The sequence below is a fragment of the Anguilla rostrata genome, chromosome 7 (genome assembly GCF_018555375.3).
Source record: "Anguilla rostrata isolate EN2019 chromosome 7, ASM1855537v3, whole genome shotgun sequence".
In the NCBI taxonomy this organism is placed as follows: Eukaryota; Metazoa; Chordata; class Actinopteri; order Anguilliformes; family Anguillidae; genus Anguilla; species Anguilla rostrata.
The window spans coordinates 9,137,742-9,163,776 of NC_057939.1; the positions used below are offsets into that span (position 1 = coordinate 9,137,742).

At 46.0% G+C, this 26,035-nt stretch overlaps 1 protein-coding gene across 5 annotated transcripts in view; it reads left to right on the forward strand.

The window, feature by feature from the left end:
• The first annotated feature begins 3,240 nt into the window (after nt 1–3,240).
• The window catches only part of col7a1l (collagen type VII alpha 1-like), a 58,759-nt gene continuing 35,964 nt past the window's right edge, over nt 3,241–26,035 (forward strand). For 2 of the 5 annotated variants that reach the window (XM_064342643.1, XM_064342647.1), the window contains exons 1-10: nt 3,243–3,788; nt 10,279–10,476; nt 18,676–18,856; nt 19,415–19,574; nt 20,818–20,911; nt 21,806–21,979; nt 22,680–22,843; nt 24,258–24,387; nt 24,653–24,769; nt 25,041–25,196. In XM_064342643.1, the coding sequence (XP_064198713.1) occupies nt 10,401–10,476; nt 18,676–18,856; nt 19,415–19,574; nt 20,818–20,911; nt 21,806–21,979; nt 22,680–22,843; nt 24,258–24,387; nt 24,653–24,769; nt 25,041–25,196 (1,252 nt within the window). In that variant the 5' untranslated portion in view covers nt 3,243–3,788; nt 10,279–10,400. Of the gene's footprint in view, nt 3,789–8,203; nt 8,406–10,278; nt 10,477–18,675; nt 18,857–19,414; nt 19,575–20,817; nt 20,912–21,805; nt 21,980–22,679; nt 22,844–24,257; nt 24,388–24,652; nt 24,770–25,040; nt 25,197–26,035 lie in introns of those variants that run through there. The other 3 variants (XR_010331157.1, XM_064342646.1, XM_064342645.1) reach the window with 3 other exon arrangements.

Below are 26,035 nucleotides of genomic sequence, written 5' to 3' on the forward strand. Positions count from 1 at the left end.
CAGTTTGTCTTGTTGCAGAGTGAACAGGTCAAGTGGAACCATGACAGTGAATGGAGCAGTAACTGTGAATGTAACAGTGACTGATCGAATGTAACAGTAACTGTGAATGTAGCAGTGACTGATAGAATGTAATGGTGATTACGAATGGAAAAGTGACAAAAAGAATGCAACAGTGGCTGTGAATGGAGCAGTGACAAATAGAATGTAACAGTGACTGTGAATGGAGCAGTGACAGATCGAATGTAACAGTGGCTGTGAATGGAGCAGTGACAGATCGAATGTAACAGTAACTGTGAATGGAGCAGTGACTGATAGAATGTAACAGTAACTGTGAATGGAGGAGTGACTGATAGAATGTAACAGTAACTGTGAATGGAGCAGTGACATATAGAATGTAACAGTGACTGTGAATGGAGCAGTGACAAACAGAATGTAACAGTGACTGTGAATGGAGCAGTGACAGATGGAATGTAACAGTAACTGTGAATGGAGCAGTGAGTGGTAGAATGTAACAGTAACTGTGAATGGAGGAGTGACTGATAGAATGTAACAGTAACTGTGAATGGAGCAGTGACAAATAGAATGTAACAGTGACTGTGAATGGAGCAGTGAGAAATAGAATGTAACAGTGATTGTGAATGGAGCAGTGATGGAATGTAACAGTGACCATGAATGGAGCAGTAACATAATTAAAGAATGGAACAGTAATAAAGGAATGTGACTGGCAAGTGAATAGAATAGTGATAGATTGACACAGAACAAAGGAAAAGGAAATGTGTTTGATAAGTGGAACAGTTAGAGGAAGAATGCAATGCACAGTTACAGAATTATTGCAGTGGTTAAAAAGGGTGTTAATGAAAATCACAGAACAAAAGATTGATTGGCAAATGAGTATTTTGGTGACAAAGTCCTGATCAGTGCCAGTGAATCACTGTCAACAACCAAGGTGACATAAATATTGTGAAAATCACAGCACACGCAGAGAATGTGATTGATTACCCTCAAACATGAAGGCATTCTGTTAAAGGCATTCGGTATATCGTATAGTATAATGAAAGTTCAAATGCATTAGAAATGGAACTCGTTAGTTGCTTGGCAACTGTGTGCCAACAAAATTGAAATGATTTCCATTTACAGAAATAGGGTCTCCCACTCCCAAGTTGTAAAGATCAGGGTTTATAATTAAAGTGAAGATGCTGCATGTGAGGGATGCGTGTTTTTATCTGGTTATTAAACATCGGTGTGTTATTAAACTGAAGCTGTTGCACATGAGAGCAGTGTTAGGCCCAGCTCATTTGAGAAGCTCAGATGAACTGGTTGAAACCTCAGAACATAAGTTCTATATTTAAATGAAATATTTTTGCTCTGTAAAATCCTCGGAGGCATAAATTCTGTATGTGCATGGTGTTCCATTTGAATGTTAATAGGTGCACATACCTTCATTTAATTTATTCAGGAGCTCAGGCTGAGTGTTATAAATTAAGTAGAGGGTATGCTGGTAACTGAAGTGTGATCTTTGTTGCTGCGGAAAGTTTCATATATCAATAGCGTTTATTAAATGCTACTGTTCTCCACATTGTACACATATATCCAGAGCATTTGGTAACATGGCAGTGCTTGGCATCCAATGCATATATCCAGTAACATTGCTCATTATTCGGCTCAGTGGTCTTTAGCTGTGAGGACAGAGCCAGGCTGCTTGTAATAACAGGCCATTGGACCAAATGGGCAATTACCCATAATGCAGCTTTCTAGCTCCATGTTAAAAATGCAGCCAAATCCAGGAAATCTCAGCTAGATAAAAAATAGCCATGCTTTAGTGCTTTTTATGTTTTTTTTCTTCCTAACTTCAAAATCATTGCTGCAAACTCTGTTTTCAATTCGGGAGCGCCCAGACAAGCATGTGTTTGCCTCTGATGCATGCAGAATGAGTCACTGCTTCTTATGACGCCACATTTTGCAAGTTAGAGTTACACAGATGGCCATCTTCCCTCACAGTTTGAATAAGGCATTTTAGGAGCAGATTAACAGTTGGACTTGGCCCCCCCCGATCGACCAGCATGGGTGAAATGCCATCACCCTGACTAAAACTTTCCCATCCCTGGGCAACGCTAGAGCCAATCGTACGTATGTCCCCCTGCACGGTGGCCAGGGATAGCCAATTCACCTCCGTTTCTTATAAACGCACTGACAATGACTACAGAAAGAAATGGTCCTTTTGCGTTTTACATTACCCATATCAGTGGTTTGAGGCTTGTGAGCACAGTCACAGGTAAGTGAGCTGACCTGAATTACAACAGATCTCCACCCCCCCCGCCATTCCCTGGGGAATGCTCAGCATTCCTGGACCCGGGCCTAGTCTGCCCCAGAAGATATATGGCCCCTGCTGTGGCCCATAAGTGCTGGTGGCCAGCAGGGAGAGCACCCCGAGACAAAAGGGGGTCGGCATCACCCCACCAGGGCTCCAAACACCTGTGAGCCATGTTTGTGTGTTTGTGTGTGTGTGCGTTTGTGTGTGTGGGTGTGTGTGTGTGCATGCGTGCGTGTGTGTGCGCGTGCGTGTGTGTGTCGGGGGTGGTTTCTTGTAGGAGTTATGTCTTACCCCTGACCCTCACCCCAATTCTGATCATCGCTCTAAAACCCTAACCCTCACCTATTCCAGTTAGCCCAGGGCAGCGTGCTGTAGGTCAGTTCACCTCTGCCATCAAAAGAGGTCTATTGTTCTCATTCAACTTATTGTTACATTCTGGTGCAGAGTGACCAATAAATTATTATAAAGACTTGAGGGGCTAGGAGCTTACTGAGCGATAGCTGAGAGTCGGCTGGGAGTTGAGCTCACAGGAGATAAGGGGAAAATCATGCATGCTGCTGTGCATCTGGTACAACAGGGTTTCATTTTGTTTCATCCTTTAGACCTAATGTATTATGCATTGGGTGTGCACTACATAATGCTTGAGAGCACTCTGGTTATTTAAAACGGCGCTTTCATCCAGGCCTCCTCCATCGGGGGACAGTGCCTGTGTTCGTTTTGGTTTTTTGGTCCACGCTGACACAAACAGCAAACGTTTTTTTTTTTTTTTTCCCCCACCCCGATTCGTTTGCCGTTTGTGGCAGCTGTGATTTCTGGCCCTCTCCTCTCGCGATTCATTTTCGCCAGTTCTCCGGAGCTTCAAATACAGATTTCCCCTTGAAGCTACCCCGCCCCGCCCCCCCTCTGGGTGCCAAAGGAGGATATATGGCTTCCAGAGAACATGACCACGCTTCTGCAAGTTCTGCAGGCATTTTCCTGTGCGCCAGACCAGCATTCCAGCCCCCGAAAAAGACGAGCGGGAGAGAAAGGGAAAGGGACCGAGCGCTGACTGAGAAAAGGCTGCAGACGTACCCCAACAGGGCCAGGCAGCAAACAAAATAAATAACGGCCCTCTTGCCTGGAGTGCAGGACACCGGCAACTCCACCCTCCAAACTTTTTATGGCCCCTGGAAAGGAGAGAGGCTCTCTCGCTCACGCTCGCACACACACCCACACACACAACGCACACGCACACACGCACACACACACACACTTGCCCACCGTACTCCTAAATCTCACACAGATTCCCACACCACTTTGTCTCGGACCCCGGCGCCTGCTGACGGGTGGGATTGGCCGGTGCGTACTGGAGGGACCCTGCTTCTGAAGGAATACCGCGCTTGTTTCGTTCACCTGTGAACTGCGTGCGCCTGGAGCACCTGAATGGATACCTGCACCTGGACTGGGAGGACAGGCTGAGCACCGTGCTGGCGTTGAGGTGAGTGTGGGACGGCTGGTGTGCAGCTGCGTCACCTCAGAACAGGGCTCTGCTCTCCCAGCTTCGCTGGGCTGCCTGTGAGCACCGACCAGTGCACAGGCACTGTGCTACAGCGCAGTCTCATGGACTGACACAGAGAACTGGGTTGTGTGGTCTCACAGACTGAGCACAGAGAACTGGGTAGTCTCAGGCTGAGCACAGAGAACTGGGTTGAGTGGTCTCAGACTGAGCACAGGGAACTGGGTTGAGTGGTCTCACAGACTGAGCACAGAGAACTGGGTTGAGTGGTCTCACAGACTAAGCACAGAGAACTGGGTTGAGTGGTCTCACAGACTGAGCACAGAGAACTGGGTTGACTGACTCTTCATGTATTGCGTTAAGATAACTGGGGAACAGTTCCTGGAACTGCTCCATTTCTGCGTGCTGTTGCTCAGAGCTGTGAAGATATGCGCTGAAAAAGCAGTAAAAATCTCCGCTGGTAGCGTGGCTGTTCTTTCACGCTCGTGTCACTGAAAGCCTCGCACTGCTGTGTATGGAAGCTCCAAAGATTTGTGAATGACTTCAGGCTTAATTTAGAGGGGTAAATGCCACAATTACAATAATACGCCTCTTTAAAATAAATTAATACAAGTATAGCGGCACAGAACTTATTACAGGTATTATTTACAGAAGGAAGTGCTCATATGGTCTACAGAGAAAGTCAAGTGTAGTGCATCTTGTAAAAAAAAAATTTAAAAACTTGCTGACGCTATACTACACAGTGGTTCCAAAAGGGCATATTTCATACATAGCACTGTTCTACGCACCCGTGCCAGTTCACTGACATAATGTAAAATAATATTGCTGCATGTTCTTGAATAATGAAAAGATATTTTTGCGCTTTGGTAAATGCTTATCAACAGATTAATTATAGTCAATGAGGTATGAGCATTCTTTTGGTAAAAAAAGCACATAAAGCAAATAGATAATAAAAAAAATAATTTTAAGTTTATAATGAGTTTTTAATGAAAAGTGTCATTACCCAATATCACAAATTCTCCTGGAGGCTGTAATAAATTTGGGTGGACCAAATTTACAGTGGGACTGACTCCATGTGAGAGGGTCAGTGTGACCGAAGCTTCTGCCTTCCCATCATCAGAAATTATCCTTTCCAAAGTGCCTCCAAGGAAACGCTGTAAAGTAGAAGTATGTACTGTAGGATGTACAGTAGGGCCTGTAGGTCATGTGGTGTAGTGGGGCCTCTGGGAATCGTTGTTCCTGTCACTTTGCCCTCTCACTCTATAAATCTAGTCCAAACAGCTGCTTTTCCTCCTCGCAGGTTAATGCCGGTAAAACCCTTGAAGAAACCATTTGTGAGAAGGACAGTTAATCAAAGCATTAATGGCCACTGTGCTGAAGCTGACGTTACACACTTCCGCATAACTGTTTACAGTACGGCGAGCTGACTCCTCAGACTGTCATCACATTTGTTTCTTTGCTTGTGAAGCATAAAAGACAACGCAGTTTGCTAACAGGTTGTATTTTCTTTTTTGTGGATACTGTGTATAAAAGAGAGCTTGTGTTTTAGAGGAAATACTTAGCTGCGCACTTGCGACTGAGAGGGAGTAATGCTGACAATAGGCTTTTCTGGAGCAGAAGCATCAGCATTGCCCTAATTTAAACAAATCGGTGTAAATCGCTCCAGTAATTCTAACAAAAGGAGTGGCACATATTTACACTCAGCTGGCCCGGTTCCAAAACTGCCCACTAGCTTAGAGGCGCTCAGCTAGTTTAAAAATCAGTGCGGTGAGCACATTTCAGTCTCAGCGGCTGACAGGGCAACTCCAACGCATGTTAACTTTAAATGGGTTTATGGCCATCAGTCATGCATGCGGGTACTGTTGGTTTGATTGGCCTGCTCCTCAGTGCTGGCCGTTTCTCTGTTGCGATGTCGGTTGGCTTGTTCAGTTAGCTTAGGGGAAACCCTGGCCTGGTCGGACTCTGCACCATCTTTGCAAATTCAGTGAAGGATTGATATGCAACTCAGGGGGAAGAGAAAGTGGAAGAAAGAATATCTTTTTTTTTTTAACCTAAGATGAAATGATTTATCAGCGCAAGCTGCGTTTCCGTTGAGCCTGAACCAAGGAACTCTATTCGGAAAAGTGGTGGCAGGGGTCAGATTTATAGTTTTTCACTGACTGAGAGCTAAGGCGTGACTGAACAGACAGCACTTAGCCCTAATTCCTGCCGTTGTGCACCTGGAAGAAGGGGAGAGAGGTGGTAAAAGTGGGAGGGAAAGTGAAAGTCACTTACTCACTTAGGTTTGTGGGGAACCAGGCCTGCTGTTTGACTCCGCCCCTGTTCAATGTCTGCCTAAATTAATTCAGTGGCTACAGGGTTGGAAAAATAGGCGCGACTACATCTTACTCGAGCTGACACTGAAATTAAATCCCGCTTTTATGCTGTTGTCTCCTGTCAATCATGGATAAAGAGAGACACGGGAACCTGTGTTTGAGATATAATTGTCAATTAATTGGCCTTGGCTTTTAATGAAAATGAAAAATGCTTTTTTTTTCCTGAAAATGGTGGGATACTCATCATTTTACGAAATATTGTAACAAAAACAAAATGAAACCTCCTTGTTGACCTGGCACTGAGGGAAAGTCAAAGACTTAAACCCAATTTTATTCTACTAAAGGTGTAATGAGTTTAAAAGGTATAACAAAATGAAGGCACGGTTTTATGGTTAAAATTGTTGGCCATGTCCGAAGGTAGCCTGTGCTATATGAAACCTTTCTGATTTTTCCCCCTGCAAAATTTAAACATTACTTACATGATATAGTACAATTCTCCAATTAGAAACCTTACAGGTTTAAATTTGTAGTTATTTGACAAGCTTCAAGTCTGAAAAAAAAATTTGATAATCACCACCTGTAGGGCCAAAAGTATTGCTCATCAACACTCAGAAAGGAATGCTCTCTGAATACACCCTCGGAAAATGAACCAGATTTTGCTTTCCTTACAAACCCTTCCTTATTCAAGGACTCCCATCACTTCAATCTGTCAGTTGGTCCAGAACCCAGCTACGCACTAATAATTTTAACTGTAATTGGCTTCAGGACAGCATTGCTCCTGCATTATTGCGACTAAATAATAAAGCACTGTAAATGTTCTTTTTTTTGAAGCAGCCAGACAGTAAAATGAAATTGAAAATAAAAGTTCAATGACAGCTTAAACATACATTACAGCACAGCGTAGCATCTCTTCCCCAGCAGAGATAAAAAAAAATCAGAGCTGGGTCTTAACCAAATGCCAGCCCCATCTGGCCGTTTTTAATATCCTTATTATTTGGCAGGCTTTCTTGTCAAATTAAATATCATTGTCACTTTTCATAAAATATGCAGGCAGTGAAAATGTAAGTTTTGCTGCACTATTGTTGACTGTAACCACTAGTGTTGTTACTATTAAAGTGTGTGTTGTTTATTCTCTGTAACTGTGTCAGACTAATAACTCCTGTAAAAGGAAATCGGAGAGGATAAGGAGAGACGGGGGGGGGGGGGGGGGGTACATTGTGAGCTGTAAATTGGGAAAGAAGAGACAGGGAGGCGGGGGTGGGGGGGGTCGGGGGGAGTAGGTGCTGAGCTGTAAGTTGGGGCGACAGAGTAAACGTTGGAGCCTCAGGTCAAATCTTTTATCACTGCCCCAGAATTCCACAGCTTTTCCCCCCAAATGGGAGGAGTTTAGGAAGCAGCGGAATGCCCTTGACATTCACGGACAATTTGACCTTGTCTTTACGCTGCTCCACTGTACTGTCAGGAATGTTAGCATTACCTCACCTCTGGCCCCTACCTTCCAAAAAAAACTGTTTTTCTTTGGTTTTGAGTGCAATTGTGTGTCATGGTGATGTCTGCTTGTGTACATCAAACAAACAGCTATGACTTAGTGATAACAGGCCTACCAAAAAGCAATTCTCTGTCCCCCACCAGACCTGAAGCTTTAATGGTCTCGATGGGGAAGAAGGCTCTGGTACATTGGGCAGAACGAAGAGGTCACAGCGAGGCTGCTGTTATGAACTGTTACCATCGTGAACTCAGTGCCCGAGTCCCATTTAAAATAATTTAAAGGTCATTTAAAGGACTCTATGGAATACCGAAAATGAATATTTATTGTCAGATCCCCCCAAAGAGTCTATGGAGGCATCAACCAGTGCAAAGTGATAAAAAAAATGTTCAGCCTCAATAATCGCATAGGAAATTAGCAGCACGGAGGAGGACTATGCGTGTAACTCAAAAGGCAGAGGAATGAAGGAAGGAAAGAAAGACGAGGGAAAGAAAAAGTGAGAGTGCAGAGGTGAGTTTGAGGACTGTAGCACATGCCACAGTTTATACAGCGGAACATGAGGCAGCTTGTCTGCTTTTGAGAAAGAAAGAGAGGGAGCGTGGCTGCAGGAGCCAGCAGCAGTTGGCGAGCGTGGAGCTGAGACGGCACAGGCTGCTCTGTGGGATCCAGGTACAGCGACCGTTCTCTCCATTCAGGGGAAATTAACTGCAGGAACGATGGCGGCGGCCTGGAAAAGTGGTCAATTTGCGGGACTCCAGGACGCAGCGGGGCTGTAGACGCCCTGCTGGTGTTCCACAGGTAGGACATTGCTGTTGTTCTTAAGTTGGGGAAAAACTCAAGTGGCATTTAACCACTGACCGTTTGTGGTAGACGAGCTGGCTTTGCATATAAATACTGCAAATCAAATGAATGGAATTCACATGCCTAACGACTTACATTTTTCCATTTTTGCGTATTTAAGAGAGCTACTTCGCACATTACGTTGTCGTTGTCGTTGTGTAGTCAGTCACCTTGGCGCTGATTGGGTCCGTTGGCACGGATTGGGACCGCACACTGATGCGGGTGTTGAATGTCTATAGATGGTTCTCATTTACACCGGAAGAGAACAGCTGTCTGTGGTGTTGCACGGTATATGCAGTCTGACCCCAGTTAAAAAGCCACGGCCTGCTTAGCTGTCTGCATTCTTAACCCTTCTTGGATTTCATGACTGTAATCTTTCCTCGTCTGACCGCACTCTGTCCTCAAAGGCTTTCTTCTGACTGCTGCTCCATCTCAAGGTATCAGTTACCAGGAGATCCTCTCTGAGCAGCCTGCTCAGGGTTACTGTGTCTCTCTCTAGCAACGGTTGGCACGAACGCACTGCTTTCAGGACACGGTTAGCGCCCAGGCCTGGGCTTGTATTTGAACACTACCGCGTGTAATAATCCCCGAATTAAATGCGGCATCATTCTGCTGCTCCTGCCAATACGAACTCTGCCATATTGAAATATAGCATTTGGGATGATAAGATCAAATAGGATCTCATTTCCCAGAATTCAGGCACGCTCACGATTCAGTTTCGATGCATGTTTACCTGGGCAGGAGTCCAGGAATACTATGTCAATTTACGACTTTTCGGAGAATTCCCGTTGTGCTTCCTTATTTGTTACTCTGTGCTGTATTCCCCTTATGGTATTGTTTAAGTCTTGTGTTAGTGATATGTAAGATGTAAGTGGATATTAAAGGAGCCCCATGCAGCTCATCCGTATTTTCAGTGGGGTGAAAGCATGTGGACCCCGATATCAGGCCTCAGTCTTACACAAATCCATCGCACTGCTCCAGCTGTGTCCAAGCTGAGCACCACGCAGCGGGACAGCAGGGTGGTTTTCCTGGTCTGTGGGCAAGATGGGGATCCGTTCCACTTCTTCCCATTGTCAGGCCCAAAAGCAGATAGGGAGTAACTGTGAATAATGATAATCATCATGATTATAAATATTAAAACCAGGCAAAAAACAAAACAAATACAACACATATTTCAGCAGTGGATTTAATTTATAATAAAATATATAGTGCCGAAAAAAAAGATGGCCAAGACTACATGGCCAAAAGTATCTGGAAACCTGACATCCAAGATCAAACTAAAAAATGATTGGCATTAATATGGAGCTAGTCCACCCTTTGTTGCTATAACAACCTCCACTCTTCTGGGAAGGCTTTATACTAGATGTTGGAGCATTGCTGCAGGGATTTGCTTCCATTCAGCCAGAAGAGCATTAGTGAGGTTGGGCACTGATTGGGTGATTAGGCCTGGCTCGCATTGGCTTTCCAACTGATCCCAAAGGTGTTGGATGGGTTTGAAGTCAGGGCTCTTTGCAGGCCAGTCAAGATCTTCCCCATCATTCTTGACAAAACCATTTCTATATGGACTATATGTGTGTTGGGGACATTGCCATGCTGAAACAGGCAAGGGCCTTCCCCAAACTGTTGGAGAAGCACAGAATCGTCTAGAATGTGATTGTATGTTGTCGCATTAAGATTTGCCTTCACTGGGACTAAGGGGCCTAGCCCAAACCATTAAAAACATCCCCAGACCAAGGGAATGTCCTGGTACTTTTCATCATACGGTGTATGCTGATGAAATGCTTAATATGCATATACGGTAGCATTGTGATATCTTTCATTTCTCTTTCAGATAACCGGGGGGGGGGAAAAATAGATTCTGGGCACACAAATCAGAGAGGAACTCCGAGAGAAGATAAGAGTGCTGGAGAGGAAAGGACCTGGAAGAGAAGATAAGAGCGGGAGCGGGAGAGTATGGATTTCTCCCGCGTGTGGGTCTTCGTCCTGTCTCTGTCTCTGTCTGGCAGCGCGGTCACAGCACAGGCCGAAGGTACGCGCTCTTCCCCCCGTCCCGCTCACTCGCTAATTCGTCATCTGGCGAAGAACAGCCAAGGTTATTGGATAAAAGGGTGTGTGAAACGATGCTGGCTACTGTTTGTGTACTGAGGATGTTTAATGTTTATCCAAATATTCGCCTTTCGTCGCTTGAAGTTTAGAACTCAAATAATGAGTAATTCATTTTCGTAAAATTCTTATTTGGTGACAGAAAAAAAAACAAAAAAATAATTATGGACAGGAAGGTCAGTGTAGTGTAATGATTAGGAAACTGGGCTACTTGAGATGCTGTTGATTTATGAATATAGGCCTTTTATTCAATTTCACTAATTGTAAGTTGCTATGGATAAGAGCATCAGCCAAAGGCCTGAAATGTAAAAATTTAAATGGACTTGTAACTCAATGGTTGTGGGTTTGAGTCCTAGCTGGAATGCTGTTGTTGTGCCATTGTACAAGGTATGCTTTGCCTCCTGAATACAAGGAGGGGATATCAGACAAATGGACTTCTCTGAGATTGACCAATCCTGGTGGGCTAAGCTATGCTCCTGCTGGTAGCAGTTACGTTTGCTGGTCTGCTAAACTCCATCATCGCAGCACAGTGTAGAACTGTTTCACATAAACAGGGAGAAAGTGAAGTGGAAAGTGTAAGACACAGTACAAACATTTATGGGCAAAACAATTCAAATACTATCTGAATAAAGATACCCTATGATCCTTCTATCAGATCATTAGTGTGTATTTAATCACCACTTTTAATTTTACTTGTGACAATTTTAGGCTGTGTGGAAATAAATCCACTTAAAATGGCGTAAACACGAGCACTGCTGGACCCAGAGCTGTCCCTCTGCCACATCAGCTGGACGCCTGCCAATTAAGAGATCCATGCATCTCAGAACACCCTCATTAATCCGTGTTGTTTTTGCACCAAAGTGAACTGCAGCCTTTGTGCCGTTGTTTGTTTCCCCACACGGCGTCTTAGATTTAGCCTCCTGCTGTCTGGCGAAACGGCGCGCAGGAATCTGTGAGAAATCGCATTTCCATCGCACGTGGGCTTCACAGGGCTGCAGGAACAGTATGCTGGTATTTCCCTGCTAAGTGCTTTCAGAGGTTCGCTGTGTGTGTGTAAAGCCTCCAGAAAACATCCAAAGTTTTTAGCCCTCTTAATAATTCTTCAGATGTCAAGGAATAACAAGAAACATGTTGAGAGTTCAAGGCATCGGGATTGTAGAAGTATGACATGTGCGGGTTCCCCTTTTATCTTTTTCCTGACCTGGAAATGGTTGTCTTCCAGTATTCCACGGTCAGAGCTTCCAGACTCTTATTGGATAGCTGAAGGGATCGTCCACAAATAATGGAGACTGTCTGTGGAGTCAAGTCATGTATCAGCTTGAAAGTAACCTGAAAATGAGATTCACTTACATAGCAGTCGTTGATCAAGCTCAACTGAGGGAGTCCACAATTAAATCAACGTCTGCTTTCCATGCAAAATTTACATGAGCTGCAGTGCTTTTACTTTCCTGTGTACACATAGGGATTTGCAGTTGAGAATTTTAGCGGTGCGTGGAAACTTTTGGAGTCACTGAAGAGAAGTGAACTGAGGGATTTGTCCTGACTAAACCTGATTGCGTTTGAAATCTGTGGCACACCTGGATGCTTCAGGTAGTGCACATCTGCATACCTTCCGCGCTAGGTAAGCAGCGCAGGTATGGCGTGTCTGTCAGTAGTGGCTCCCATGCTTGAAATACAGGGGGCTGAATTCTTACCTTCAGAAACCGCTCATTGTTTTCAACCCAATTCGTTTTCCTCGATTAACAAGCCAACCGAATAATCTTATGCCCTCTGGCATGTAATTGCACCTCTTTCTTTTTACATTTTTATGCAAATGTAGTGACAGTTTAATTTAGTAAAATTTGGCATCATTTTTACAAAGTTTATGAATTAAAAAGGTAGATTCTGTTATATGCTATTCCATTCAGAAACATTCATCAGAAAAATGCCTTTTCATGCTATTTACTGCAGATGACTTCGGTCTTTGCTTCATCAGCATGTCCTAGTTGTGGGCGCAGAATACCAAGAGTACATTTTACATACCTGGAAAAAAAAACATTCATTATTTATCCAATTACTTGCTTCGCTGGTAATCAAGCAAAGAAAAAAAAGAGCAAATGTGTTGAGAATAGGGACCAGATTTTAGGCTAGTGATTATATTCCAGCCTTATCCATTCTGCCACTTAATTCATAAGCCTTACGCTGCATTGTAGATCTCTGTAGGTTATCAGTGCTGTGTGCACTTCATGCAAGTTGGTCTGCAGGTTGTACATATTTTGTGGATTCTACAGAAAGAGCTCCTGTGTGGGTTATGCGTACTGTCGACGCCACAGATGTGTATCTCAGCAGGTCATGAGTCCTCTGTGGACACTGCAGATAGGTCTCTGCTGGTTATCAGTAAGGTGTGAACACTACACTCTCTGGAGGTTATGCGCATTCTGTGGACACTACGAGTTGAGTCTGACAGTTATCAGTAACTGCAGCTTAAAGGGTCTCTCTCTGCAGGGGGCTGCTGGGGGGCTCGTTTTGGTGGAGGCACCATGCAGGGGCGTCTGGATGAGCCCCTCGGTCTCGGAACGAAACCCGACTATGGCCGGTAGCTCAAGCAGGTGATGCTCAATTGGCGATTGTGTCACCCATGGCACAGGAGGATTCAGTCGGTTAGGGGTCTCTGTTTCATTGCTCTCTAGCGACCCCCCCTAGTCGATCGGGCACCCGTGGACTGCATGCCAAAGCCACATACGATTGGTCTTCCTCCGACTCCATTCTGTGAAAGCTTACCTGTGGTCTGCGGTGTGAAAACAGGCAGGCTGGTGACACTGCGTGTGTCAGAGGAGATCCGCAGAGGTCTTCACTCTCTCGATTAGGCCGCAAGCACCTCTAAATGTGGCAAATATAAAAAAGGGGTCTCTGCAGGTTATCAGAACTATGTAGTCAATATAGAACTAGAGAGTCTCTGTAGGAAGTCAGCAATGAGTGAACACAGGTAGTGCTTCTAAGGGTCCTGAGTAACTCCTAAGATGGAGTGTTTCTGTTGGTTTTGTATCATTTGTACTCCACAGATAGAGCATCAAGGGAAAGAGTTTTGAAGGAGTCCTGCTTCACAGGAGAGAAGGACTGCAGAGTCCTCATATTTCTCTCCTCTGGGTTTTACACTGCATGCCGCCTGAACATTTCTCCCCCTGGGGGGGACGGGCCAGTTGTAAACATTCACAGGACAAAATATTATGGGCCAACCGCTCGTGACCTGTGTTAAGGAGCTTCTGGGCTGAACAGTGGGTGGGGGTGGGGGTGGCGGCGGGAGAGATCCTGCACTGATTACACTGAGCTACTGTAAAAAAGAAGACTTGTAATTTTCCACACGTATTATGAGCTGGTCGTTCGTGTGACTGACAGCCGGGTGTTAAAAGCTGTAGGAATGTGATCTTTAAGGTCTTGTCTTTTCGTGTTCCATGTTATTTATTGCCTTTGTTTTTTTTTCTCTTCTTTATCTCACTCCTGTCCCCCACAATCTGAGAAAGTAAAACAAAGCAATTTCATAAAGGCCTGGAGCCCTGTAACCTTGGGAGCGATGGTTATCGTGAGGTTGAGGAGGTAACCTCACAGCAGTCAGTGGCCAAGGGGAAGGATGTTTGAGAAGTTATGAAGAGTTCAGAAGATGTGGATTAGACGTCTGTGTTACAACTGCACGGCTAGAACCGATTTAACTGAGATGGTGTCTAGAACATGTGTGTGTTTGCACCAGTCACTAGTATGCAGCATTGCAGTTTTGTGATGATGATGATGATGAGGATGATGATGATGATGAAAATTGTGATTACATCATCAGAATACGCTTTCTTGTTGATGATGTGAGTTGCTCTTTTGTGGTGATGAGAACAAATGGCTGTTTCTGAGCTGGGCTGAGTCGGAATATTTGAGTAGTCATGCAGAGGTACATTAACTTTGGCACCATAAATAACTTTAATGTTATGCAGTTAAACCTGAAAGTATACTGTGTATAATGTAAAGTACACGCTGCCATCTGTTGGCCATTTACATTTGCGCATACGTTGTATGTGTGCTGGTGTCGTATATATATATGTATATATATATATATTTTCCTGCTGTGCTAAGAAGTGACACATTCATGGGTTTACAAATAGCTACCTTGTCACATTTTGCTATCTTTCCTACATTTTGCTTCTTAGAGACATCTGAAACCTCTGACCAGCTGGTAGATTTTTTAAAACAATGCTATTTAGCCTCTCAGACTCTTGAAATGTCACTTTTCAGAGAAATCTGACCCGTGAGAGTATTGTGCTCATTCTAAAATAAAGGTTTAATTGTTATGTTAAAATACATGTTCTATACAGTTCTTATCTTCAGGCAGAATAGTATTTATTTTTGTTTGCTTCAGATGGTTGTTACAAAGGATAATGTTGTTTGTCAATTTATCTATTGTGAATAAGGATTAACAAACCCTGCTTTGTCACTATCCATCCACAATTTTTGTAAAATAATGAAGTGGAACTTTGTGTGGAGTGCCCTTCTTGCACTACCTTTTGGAAATGCATAATAGACCCTATCCATTTTATGGCAATACAATGATTATACAAAATTTGTGTGAAATATCTCATCTTTGCTATTTCCTTTTAAATACAGTATCTGCAATAATCAAATGTAATCATTTGGTCCAGCTGAAATCCCTACAGCTGAGATAATTTGGGTGATGTCAGCCAGCTTGTTAAATATGCATCAGACACGCGTAACTGGAGAATGAAGGCTATGAAGTTGGCAATATTTGAACTGTGCACTGACGTATACAATATTTTTTAAGCAAGCTAGTCAGAAAAACATGCTAGCGAGACTTAATGAGTATAGCTCATAGACTAATGGTAGCAGCATGTACGGTCGATTGTAGATGTTTCAATGTCATGAATATGTTGTTCATACTTTAATTGATTACATGATCACAATTGATAGATGGCCAAATGAAGTGGCAAACAGTATAAATGCATGTTGAAGTGAGGCTTCATACTACAGCTTGACCTTTCTGTGACACATCTTGCCAATGTCTGAGGCCACGCTCTACAGTTATGGTCTGATTGCATGGAACTTTCAACATCGGCTTGCTTGATTGGCCAGACTGATTAGTCCACCTATAGCATTGATTATGCTAATGAAAAGAGGAGAGCAATTCATAATTGTTGTCATTTGTTTTGCATACAAGCAATTGCACTTAGCCGGGGACAAAACTGAGGCACGGCTATGTACAGACTCCAGAGCAAAGTCTATATACCAGGCAGCTGTTTTCTGTGTGGACCAGTGCGCTTGCAACTCAAGTCTAAAATCGGGTTGAAGAGCCTGGATATTCAATTTTCCAGCGCTGGTTTAGAGAACGTTGCTCAGTTAGCCGACTTTTCCCACTCGCCATTTTAAGCCTGTTTAATTAGCCCGTGGAGCCTCATTAACACAGTATAACGCGGTTTTGTGCTGGTCAGATTCAGAGGAGCGAGAGCAGAGAGAATAAGAATCTTGAGAGCGGGAAGGGAAACGTTATCTCTTCTCAGATATTATTATGAGAACATTGTTCTGTGTGAGACATCGTGGCTGTGTTTGTGTCCTGCAGTGTCGCTGTCTGACGCGTGATTATATACATGCGATACCGCCTGATTAGTCCCGTCAGTGGATGAAGTGTGAAGACAATGCCAAATAGTGTTCATTATGAGAACCAAATTGTACCCTTCAACCTCATCATCACAGCTTGTTCACTTTCTCCTGTGTGTCCCTTGGCTGATTTCATGCATGAATACTATTTTGAAAATTATTTAGGACAATAAGAACACTAATCTACTATTATACGGTAGACACATTAGAATCTCTCTTTCACTCTCTCTCTCTCTCTCTCTCTCTTTCATTCTCACTCACTCACTCACTCACTCACACACACACACACACACACACACGCACACGCGCACACACACTCACTCACACTCAGGCACATACGGTATTAAACAGCGGTCTCAACTGTTCTTATACAGTTGCTTTATTTCAGTAACCTGGTTTACATCGCTCAGTTTTAATGCCTGACGCAGTGACGCAAACAGATCCGTAGCGGGACAGTTTGGGCAGGCTGACGGCGCACTGATTGAGCCCCGCCCAGTCCAGCTGAACCCCGTGACCTTGGAAACGCGTCGGGTCACGTGCGGAGCGGGATGACATTCAGGTGCGCGCTGAAAAGCCGCCGCCTCTGTTCCGGAAGAGAGGTGCGAGAGAGGAGCGAGAGAGGAGCGAGAGAGGCTGGCTCACACAGCCAGGCGGGGCAAGCCATTTAAACCCTTCCCACGTCCCTGCCCCACTCACACACACACACACACACACACACTCACACACACACACACACACACACACACACACACACACACACACACACACACACACAGGGCCTGCGTCCAGGAGGCAGAGAGGTGAGGAGGAGAGGAGAAGGAGAGAAAAGCAGTGCGAAATGAACGAAGAGAGAAGAGGAGGGGATGGAACTGAGAGGAGTACGTAGAGCTGGGGGAACGCAGACAACAGAAAGGAGAGAGAGGAGGAGGAAAGAGAGAGAAAGAGAGAGAAGAAGGAAGAGAGAATGAGAGAGAGAAAGAGGGAGAAGGAGGAAGGCGAGAGAGAGAGAGGGGGGAGGAGAGAGAGAGAGAGAGAGAGAGAGAGAAAAGAAAGAGGGAAGAGAGGAGAGGGTAGGAGAGGAGAGAGAAGTGTGCTGTATATCAGTCCCGCTACGTCCTGGGCCCGCAGCCAGGGGGAGAGAGGAGAGGATGGAGTCTCTCCCTCTCTCCCGGCCATTCATCACCACAGAGCCCATTAACTGCCCTTTAACTTCAGCACACTGGTGTAATCAATGGTGTTCCTCCCACCCCCGTCCCCCATTCAGTCAGCATTTACTGCACCAGCGCTCTGTGCCAGCGTAGGGGAGACTCATATACAGGGGAGGGCGTGTGTGTGTGTGTGTGTGTTTGCGTGTGGGTATGTGTCTGTGTGTGTGCGTGTGTGTGTGTGCGCTCGTGCATCTGTGTGTGTGCACACTTGAGTGTGCGTGTGTGTGTGCACGACATGAGTGTGTGTGCATAAGAGTATACAGTGCATGTGTGTATAAGAGTATGCAGTGCGTGTGTGTATATGAGAGCTTGTGTGTGTGCATATGAGTGCATACATGTATGTGTGAGTGTAATGGTGAGAGAAAGAGAGGGACTGTGTGCGTGTATGCCTGACGGTCAGAGAGGAAGTGAACGGGTGAATGTGCATATCTGTTTGCGAGTGTCTGAAAGAGCACTCTCGTGTGCGTGTGCGTGCGTGCGTACGTGGGGGAGTGGACGCTGGCATTTGGATGTTTATCTCGTTATTCAAAGTGATTCTCATCACTGCGTCGCGCCCCGAGGCTGTGCGGATTCTGTGCTGTGAATATTGATGGTCTGCTCCCCCCCCCCGCCCCTTGTCCTCATCGCATCGCTTCTGTTCCATTAAAGATTCGTACGAAACGGCGAGGCGGGCGGACCGTGGCACTGTCCGGTGAGACCGCGGCCTCCGTTCGTCTCTAACGGTCTTACACTGCCACCTGCTGTGGCGTTTTGACCTGCTTCTCACCGCCATTGTGCCAGGAATGACACGCCACGCGGTCTGTAGGTAGCTGTCTGAGCATTGAGGGGGAATAAAAAGTTATTCAAATGGCGTTTGTTCGATCAATCTGACGACCTCGGCTCTCTCAGTATGACAATGTTTTTCCCGATAAAGCCAGCTTGATCCAGTCGATAATATTCTGTCCCAGACGGCAAAAGAAGACACACGCATGCTTGTGTGTCCGGTTTGTACCTTGAAGAGGTTGTTCCAGCTTTTCATATATTTTTCATTGTTACGGCAAAGTGAATTTGGACGTGTTTGCTATGCTGGCCATGTTTTGTATATGCAAAGTGCGCAGCACAATGGAGGGTGACAGCAAAGCCCTTTGAAGTTTCATAGTGTTCCGGGACTTTGATGTCTGTTTCTTTTGCTTTTAAACATATTGGGACATTAAATTGCCATTCAGCTCCTGCGTCCGTCAAACTTCTATTAACCAAATTGATTTTCTGAGTGGCATGACAGTGATCTGGGATTTTTTTCTCTCTCCCAGAATGCCGGAGCTCCACAGCTGCGGACATCGTCTTCCTGGTGGACGAATCCTGGAGCATGGGCCCGGACAACTTCCAGCTGGTGAAGGAGTTCATCAGCAACCTCATCAAGGCCTTCCAAAACAACGCCATGGGCGAAGAGGGCATCCGCTTTGGGGTCACCGTCTACAGCGACGTGCCCAGGTGCGACCGCATCGCGAGAAAGGGGCTCCGTCTCTAGGGGTCAAGGGTCACAAGACCAGCTTTAAGCTTTGAGTGAGGTGATGGTGTCCTCTGGCCGAAACAGGCCTTGAGGGAGTTTCGCCGCTGATTTGAGCGGTTAAGCAGGGTTCCTACAGGCCCTTCTAAACTATGATAGTGTTTGGTGTCAAGTGTGGTAAATTGATTGTGGTAAATTCAGAGTGATGATATTTGTTGATTTACTTGAAGGTGCTTGAAGGTGCTTGATTTTCTGTTTGTGTTTTAAGAAAAATCTAAATTACCTTTAGGTAATTCAGATAATTAGACCATTAATTTGCAATTAAGTTGTTTGTAAATTTTTGTGAAATTAAACTCGGTCCTTGAATTCTGCAAAAAGAAATTCTGTAGGTCCTACGCATACTTGAGGTAGTGATGGAGGTTGCAATGATGACACACTGATCCAAGCTGCCCCAGGGAGGTATCCGAAAAGATTTCACAATTCTTTAGCGCTTTTCTCGCTGTGTTGGACACCGCTCTCTATCCCCCTGTGCCGTCTCTCAGGATGAGAATAGCGCTGACAGACTACACCACCCTGGAGGAGGTCCTGAGGGCCGTGTCGGACCTCCCCTTTGAGGGGGGGAACAGCAAGACCGGAGAGGCGCTGGAGTTCCTGGTGGAGTTTGTCTTCAGCTCCGCCATCGTTCGAGACGAAGCCCCCAAGGTACGCCACGTTGGACCCCACGTCCCGTAGCAGGACAGGACCGTTCCCTACAGGAGGCCAGAGCCGTCTCCCTACAGGAAGGAAAAACTACTTCTTTCAGACGGGCAGTCCCATTCCCTACAGAAGGGAGGCACTGTGTCCTACAGAAAGATAGGACTGTTCCCTACAGGAAGGAGAAACTGTGTAATTCATACGAGCAGTACCATTCCCTACAGAAGGGAGGCACTGTGTCCTATTTAAGGGCAGTGCTATGCCTCACTGTTGAACTGTACCTTATTGGACATGTAAAGTTATGGCAAAGTCCTGACTCCAACCTGCCTGACTTGTAATAGCCGTAGTAATTCTAATGCTACTGAGCTGTCTTGAAATACCATACTGCCCCCTACTGGTCAGACCAGAGTGGACTGATTTCTGTAACTAATTTAGATTCTTGCCGTCTCTTCACCTGTACATTGAAAGGCACCTGATGAGTTACTGAGATGTGGAAAGGAGGAATTGGTTTTTATATTGAATTTCACTGATGTCAGACTGATTGAAAATGAAGTATAATAGATATCCAGCGCACATTAATGCATTCATTGTTTTGCTACGGCAAGCTTCAGATTCACTGATTGCTTCTGCGGAATGGAAATGCTCTCGATATATCATGGCTGTATAAGCTCTTCTACATTATGCTATCCTTCCTGGAGAAAAATATATACCTATTATTTGGGCTCGAACTTAATTTAAGATATGAGAGAAAGTATATTTTTAAATGCAATGGATCAGACCCTCTGGCAGGCTTTATCATTGTAATGTGCAAGCAGATCACACAGTTCTTCACAATGGACGATTTCCAGAGGCAATGGGATACCCAACTAAGCCCCTTTTAGAAAATGAGAAAATTCATATTTTTACATGGGAATATATAGTGCGTCTGGCTGCATATTCTTCCATGCACCCTCCCGGTCTATTAGGAGACAGCTGTGTAGTATAGCAGTTAGAGAACTGGGCTTGTGACTCAAAGGTTGTGGGTTCAAACTGCAACACAGCTGTTGTACCCTGTACCAGTGCGCTTAACCTGAATTGCCTCGTTAAATGTCCAACTGTACAAGGGGATTGTGTGTAAAAGTGAAATCTGGATAAGAGCATCTGCTAAATGCCATAAAACTATTATTAAGTACTGAAGTTACTTTTAAATTGTGATCAGTAGCGGCACTTGTCGCTAGCTTTGTGTCACTGTTGTGTTGGTGCATGTTATCAGATCACTATATTGATAACCGATGGGAGATCGACCGATGCGATTGATGGACCGGCCCAAGCAGTGGCAGACAGTGGAATCTCTCTGTATGCTGTGGGTATGTTCCTTTTCTCCTGCACCCATCCCTCTCGCAGCCTCTTTGACTGGCACTGAGTGAAATCTAATCAAAAACAAAATACATACTGTACATGTGAGCATATTTACATACTGTACATCCCAGTTAGCATGTGAGCATATGTACATACTGTACATACCGGTTAGCATGTGCATGTATGTACACACTGTACATCCAAGTTAGCATGTGTGCGAATGTACATACTGTACATCTCAGCTAGCATGTGAGCGCATGTACACACTGTACATCCCAGTTAGCATGTGCATGTATGTACACACTGTATATATATCCATTAGCATGTGAGCACATGTATCTGTGTTATGGGCATGTGAGTATGAGTGCGTACATGTACGTGTGTACGTGCATAAAAATATTTGCGTGTGTGCACGTGTGAGTTATATGCATGTGATTCTATCAGTGCGTACGCACATGTGTAGGTGTGTCTGTGCGTGTGAGAGATATTAAATCTCTCATTCTTCGGTCCCAGAGCACCAAAATAATCACAGCTCATTAGCCATCGGCTGCTTAATTGCGGTAATTTTTCATCGCGATTTTTTTCCCCGCTGCACTTTTGACACCGGAGTCCGGTTCGTTATTAATCAGCCCCCGAGAAGCCGCCGTAAATCTTGTCTGCTTAAACTGCGTGTGACGCGTCTGGGGAGCGGCACAAACAGGAGCGTTTAACGCGCACAGCTCCCCGCGTCATCGCTCACTAACTTCTGACACTGTGCTGTGCGGCTGAGCCGGGCGCCGGGCTGCTGGAGGAATTCTGTTTGTCGAGTTGCGCTGTCCGTCATTTGAGAGCTCGAACTCGTGGGAAAATGGAGCTCTGTACGTCCGTGCAAGGTGAAACTAAGGCGCTGAATTTTGACACAGGGGTCAGAGACGTGGACCAATCGGAGCTGAGGAAGATTGTGACGGAGCCCTATGAGGAGCACTTGCTGCTGAGCCATGATTTCTCTTACCTGTGGGGCCTGCTGCCCAAGCTCTCCCGCCGAGTGTGCTTCACTGCCTCCGAGCCCCCCCGCCCCGTCAAGCAGAAGGAGGCTGGTGAGCATCGCCGGCCACACCCTCTCTGGCAACGGCCACCAATCGCTCACTGACACAAGGTCTCCAACGGCAACCAGTCAATCGCTCACTGACACAAGGTCTCCAACGGCAACCAGTCAATCGCTCACTGACACAAGGTCTCCAATGGCAACCAGCCAATCACTCACTGACACAAGGTCTCCAACGGCAACCAACCAATCACTCACTGACACAAGGGTTCCAACGGTGACCAGCCAATCACACACTGACTGAACATCTCTAACGCCGTCCACTAATCACACACTGATACAAGGTCTCCAAAGCCGTCCACCAATCACACACTGATACAAGGTCTCCAACGGCATCCACCAATCACATACTGACACAAGGTCAACAACAGTGACCAGTCAATCACACACTGACACAACGTCTACAACACTGTCCACCAATCTCACACTTACAAATCCTCAGTAGTAATTATCCAGTATACATGTACCAAAAAGTCCTCCTCAACATTCGCCTCTAGAACATGAACGTGATGTGTGTTGAGGTAGAATTGTCTTCATGTTCTGCACGTGGTATTTAACATTGAAGACCACAGTGGAAATAAGCACTTTTAATACTTTAATATTTTATCCTTAGGAAAGACACTTTATTTTAACGTTCTGTTTTAACTTCTTTCCTCAATAAACTGAACCAAATTAAAGTGGTCTGTTTACAGAGCCCCAGCGGGTCATTGGGCCCAAGGACGTTGTGGTCAGTGAGCTGGGCCACAGCTCCCTGCGGCTCACCTGGACCCCTGCCACCGGGGACGTGACAGGCTACCGGCTGCTGGTCACCCCCATCTCCCCCAAGGGCTACTTGGACTCCGCCCAGCAGAGACAGGTGAGGGGGGGGTACCCACCACTGGGTCTCTGGGGGAATGTTGGTTGGCGCATTGAGGGGGAAGGGGGTGTACTAAGGGGGGTGTGGATGGACGGTCTACCATGACGGGGGTGGCGTTAGCTTCAAACGCCATGCGTGGCTCAGCAGGGTTGGGCAGGTCCAGGGAGGGAGTGTGTGTACTGCCCGAACAGAGGAGCGCAGCAGGAAGTGGGAACGCTGGGAGAGTGACCTTGTCTCTGCGCGTCTCGCTGCTTTAGCCCGGTGAATAGCGACGAGCCGCTGCTATACCTGCGCCCCCGCTGCGGGCCCGATGCCTTCTGCAGCTCGCCCCCCCGAGGGGAACGCGAGGCTCCGCGCCGTCGGCACGCGTGGGCGCCCGCCGCACACCATGCTCGCCGTCGCTGCGCTTTTCGCCCGAGGGGTTCCTGGTTCAAATCCCGGCGTGGGCGCTGGGAGAGGCTGCCCGCCGACGCGGCCATACGCTAGCTCGTTAGCTCGCGCGCGAACGCTGCTGTGTCCGCGGGTGACAGATGGCGGGAAGGCGCCGCGCGTGACTGCGCCGCGGCGTTATGCGGAATGTCGGCGCGGGCGCTGGTGTGAAAAAAAATAAAAAAACGAAATCCGGGGGGACGGGGCGTGCCGTTGTGCTCGTCGGGCGATGTTACGCCACCTCGCCGTTGGGCTCAGACCGTTCTTGGCAAGCCTTTTTTTTTTTTTTTTTTTTTGGGTTTGGTCGTGCGGCACGGTGGGGAGGGGCGTGAGCGGGGCAGTTTGGCGTGACCCAGAGGCGCGAGGGGCCCGGGGTGAGTTCCCTCCCACTCAGCGCCCCCGCCACTTTTGGAAGCCATACGGTGGGTCTGGGTTAACACGAAACTCGCGGCCACGCCGGTCTCTTCTGAACCATATGGCGGGTTTTCATTAACTTCAGAGTCAGAAAGAGAAATTCAAACTGGCAGCGTAATTATAGAAAGTGCTGAGGTCACAGGAGCTGCCCCCAAACCTGGCACGAAGCCACTGCTGTGGGTGCACGCGTGTGTGTGTGTGTGTGTGTGTGTGTGTGTGTGTGTGTGCGAATAAGTAAATGGTAGTGTGTCTGTGTGGGTGTGTGTGAGAGAGGGAGAGAGAACCCTCCTTAGAAATTTCCGCACTATGTGATTTAGGACTTGAAGTATATTTAATTGTTACTTAATTGATGCCGTGGGTTCTACTGTAATGGGTAAATGTAATTCTATCTCTTTGTAATTATAATGCAGTTCTGTAGGGTTGTTCTATCAGGATTTCAGACTGCCAGTGATGGCAATTGTGAATGTCCTTAAGGTGCATGCCTTTCCATTGTCAGTGTGAGTATGGGTTTCTGAGCAGGCTGGCCCGTGACCCCTGACCTCTCTTCCTCTCCTGATGGCTCTTATGACAGATTGACCTGAAGGGTGACGTGAGCTCTTTGGTGGTGACAGACCTAACGCCCAGCACTGACTATTCCTTCACCACCTACGCCATCTATCCTGACCTCATCGGAGACTCAGCCACCATTACCACAAAGACAAGTGTGTACCGCTCTCACCATATATACACACACACATACACACACACCCACACACACTCACACACGCTCACACATTCACACATGCACTCATACACACAAACACACTCACACATTCTACTACACAGAAATGTTCAGCCTGATCATGTCATCTTTGACTGTTGATGTGTGTGTGCGTGTGTGTGTGTGTGTGTGTGTGTGCGTGCGTGTGTGTGTGTGTGTGTGTGTGTGTGTGCGTGCGTGTGTGTGTGTGTGTGTGATCACCGCAGCTCCCGTGCCCCAGGTTGCCAATTTCCGCGTGGTTGAGGAGGGACTCTTCAGCCTGCGTTTGGCATGGACCTCGCCTCTGAAGAGAATTAACGGATACAAAATCTTTATTCCTCGGTGTAAGTAGGGAATTATGGGCGTTACAGAACCACAGTTCAGTGGACTTCACTGCATCCCTTCATTCATACAGAATGAGCAAATGTTTTATAATAGATGGCTGTGTTTTTACTTTACTGTACATTTGGAAATGTTGAATACAATATCCTGATTGATCAGGTCTGTCTGGGCGTGGTAACAATGGCATCACTAGCGCTGTTTGGGGTTTGTGATGGTTTCAGTTGTGGGTTTGGTGATGAGTACGTCAGCTCATGGCTGTGACATTGTCTCCAGCGAACAGACCGGGGCTGACGTACGAGCAGGTGCTGGAGGGCGACGTCTCCTCCCACCTGATCGAAAACCTGGAAGAGGACAAGCAGTACACCATCAGCATCTATGCTGTTTACCCCCAGGGCCCCAGCGAACCCGTGTCTATTGTCGGCAAAACACGTGAGAGTCCCCTTTTCAGTCAGGAGTACCTAGACAGTTCTCTGCGGCACATTTTCAGTATGCAGCCATTTTTATTTACTGTCATTGGGCAGAGGTGGAAAATCCAGGTCAGGAAAGTAAAAGTCACAAATATTCACACCCCTATTGCAACCTCAGTAGAGGCTTTTTTCCCGGCAACCCTGATCTATTTATTTATTCAATTTATTGGTGCCACACGTTATTCATCCTTACTGAAATAAGGATGATACTTTGAATACAGGAACTTTGGCATCGTGTTCATTGCATGTGTATCTAGATTTGTCCACAAGGTGGCAGGATAGCATTAGTGTAGCTGCTATCTCCCTGAGTGTGCCGAGATATTATTCCTTCTGAAGCTATTAACATGCTCATAGATTTTCAGCTTTTCTGTAATATATATAACATATTACAATTTCTCATCTTATCACATCACTGGTACGTTCTGATCTGACTGAAATGTATTCATAAACCCTAATTTTGTGCTTTTGTCACAGTTAGATAGGGTGACCATATTTCACCATATGAGCAGGTGTGCCTTATGACCATAATACTAGGCTATTTGTTTACATTTGGCCTATAAGCAAAACTTAGCCTAACATTTTTGGAATTTAGAAATCCCATCTGGATGGATATTTTCAGTTCCCAAATCAGAAATTTCTGCAAAAAGAGGATGTCTACTCTACGTCTAAGTTAAACAGTACACTAACCTACCTGTCTGTGTGTAACAGCTGCTGACACAAGCTCTAATTTGGCTGTTGTCGCTCTCACAAAACGTGCCAATTTCGCTGTTTTACTGTGTCACAAGATTTGTGCTAATTGGC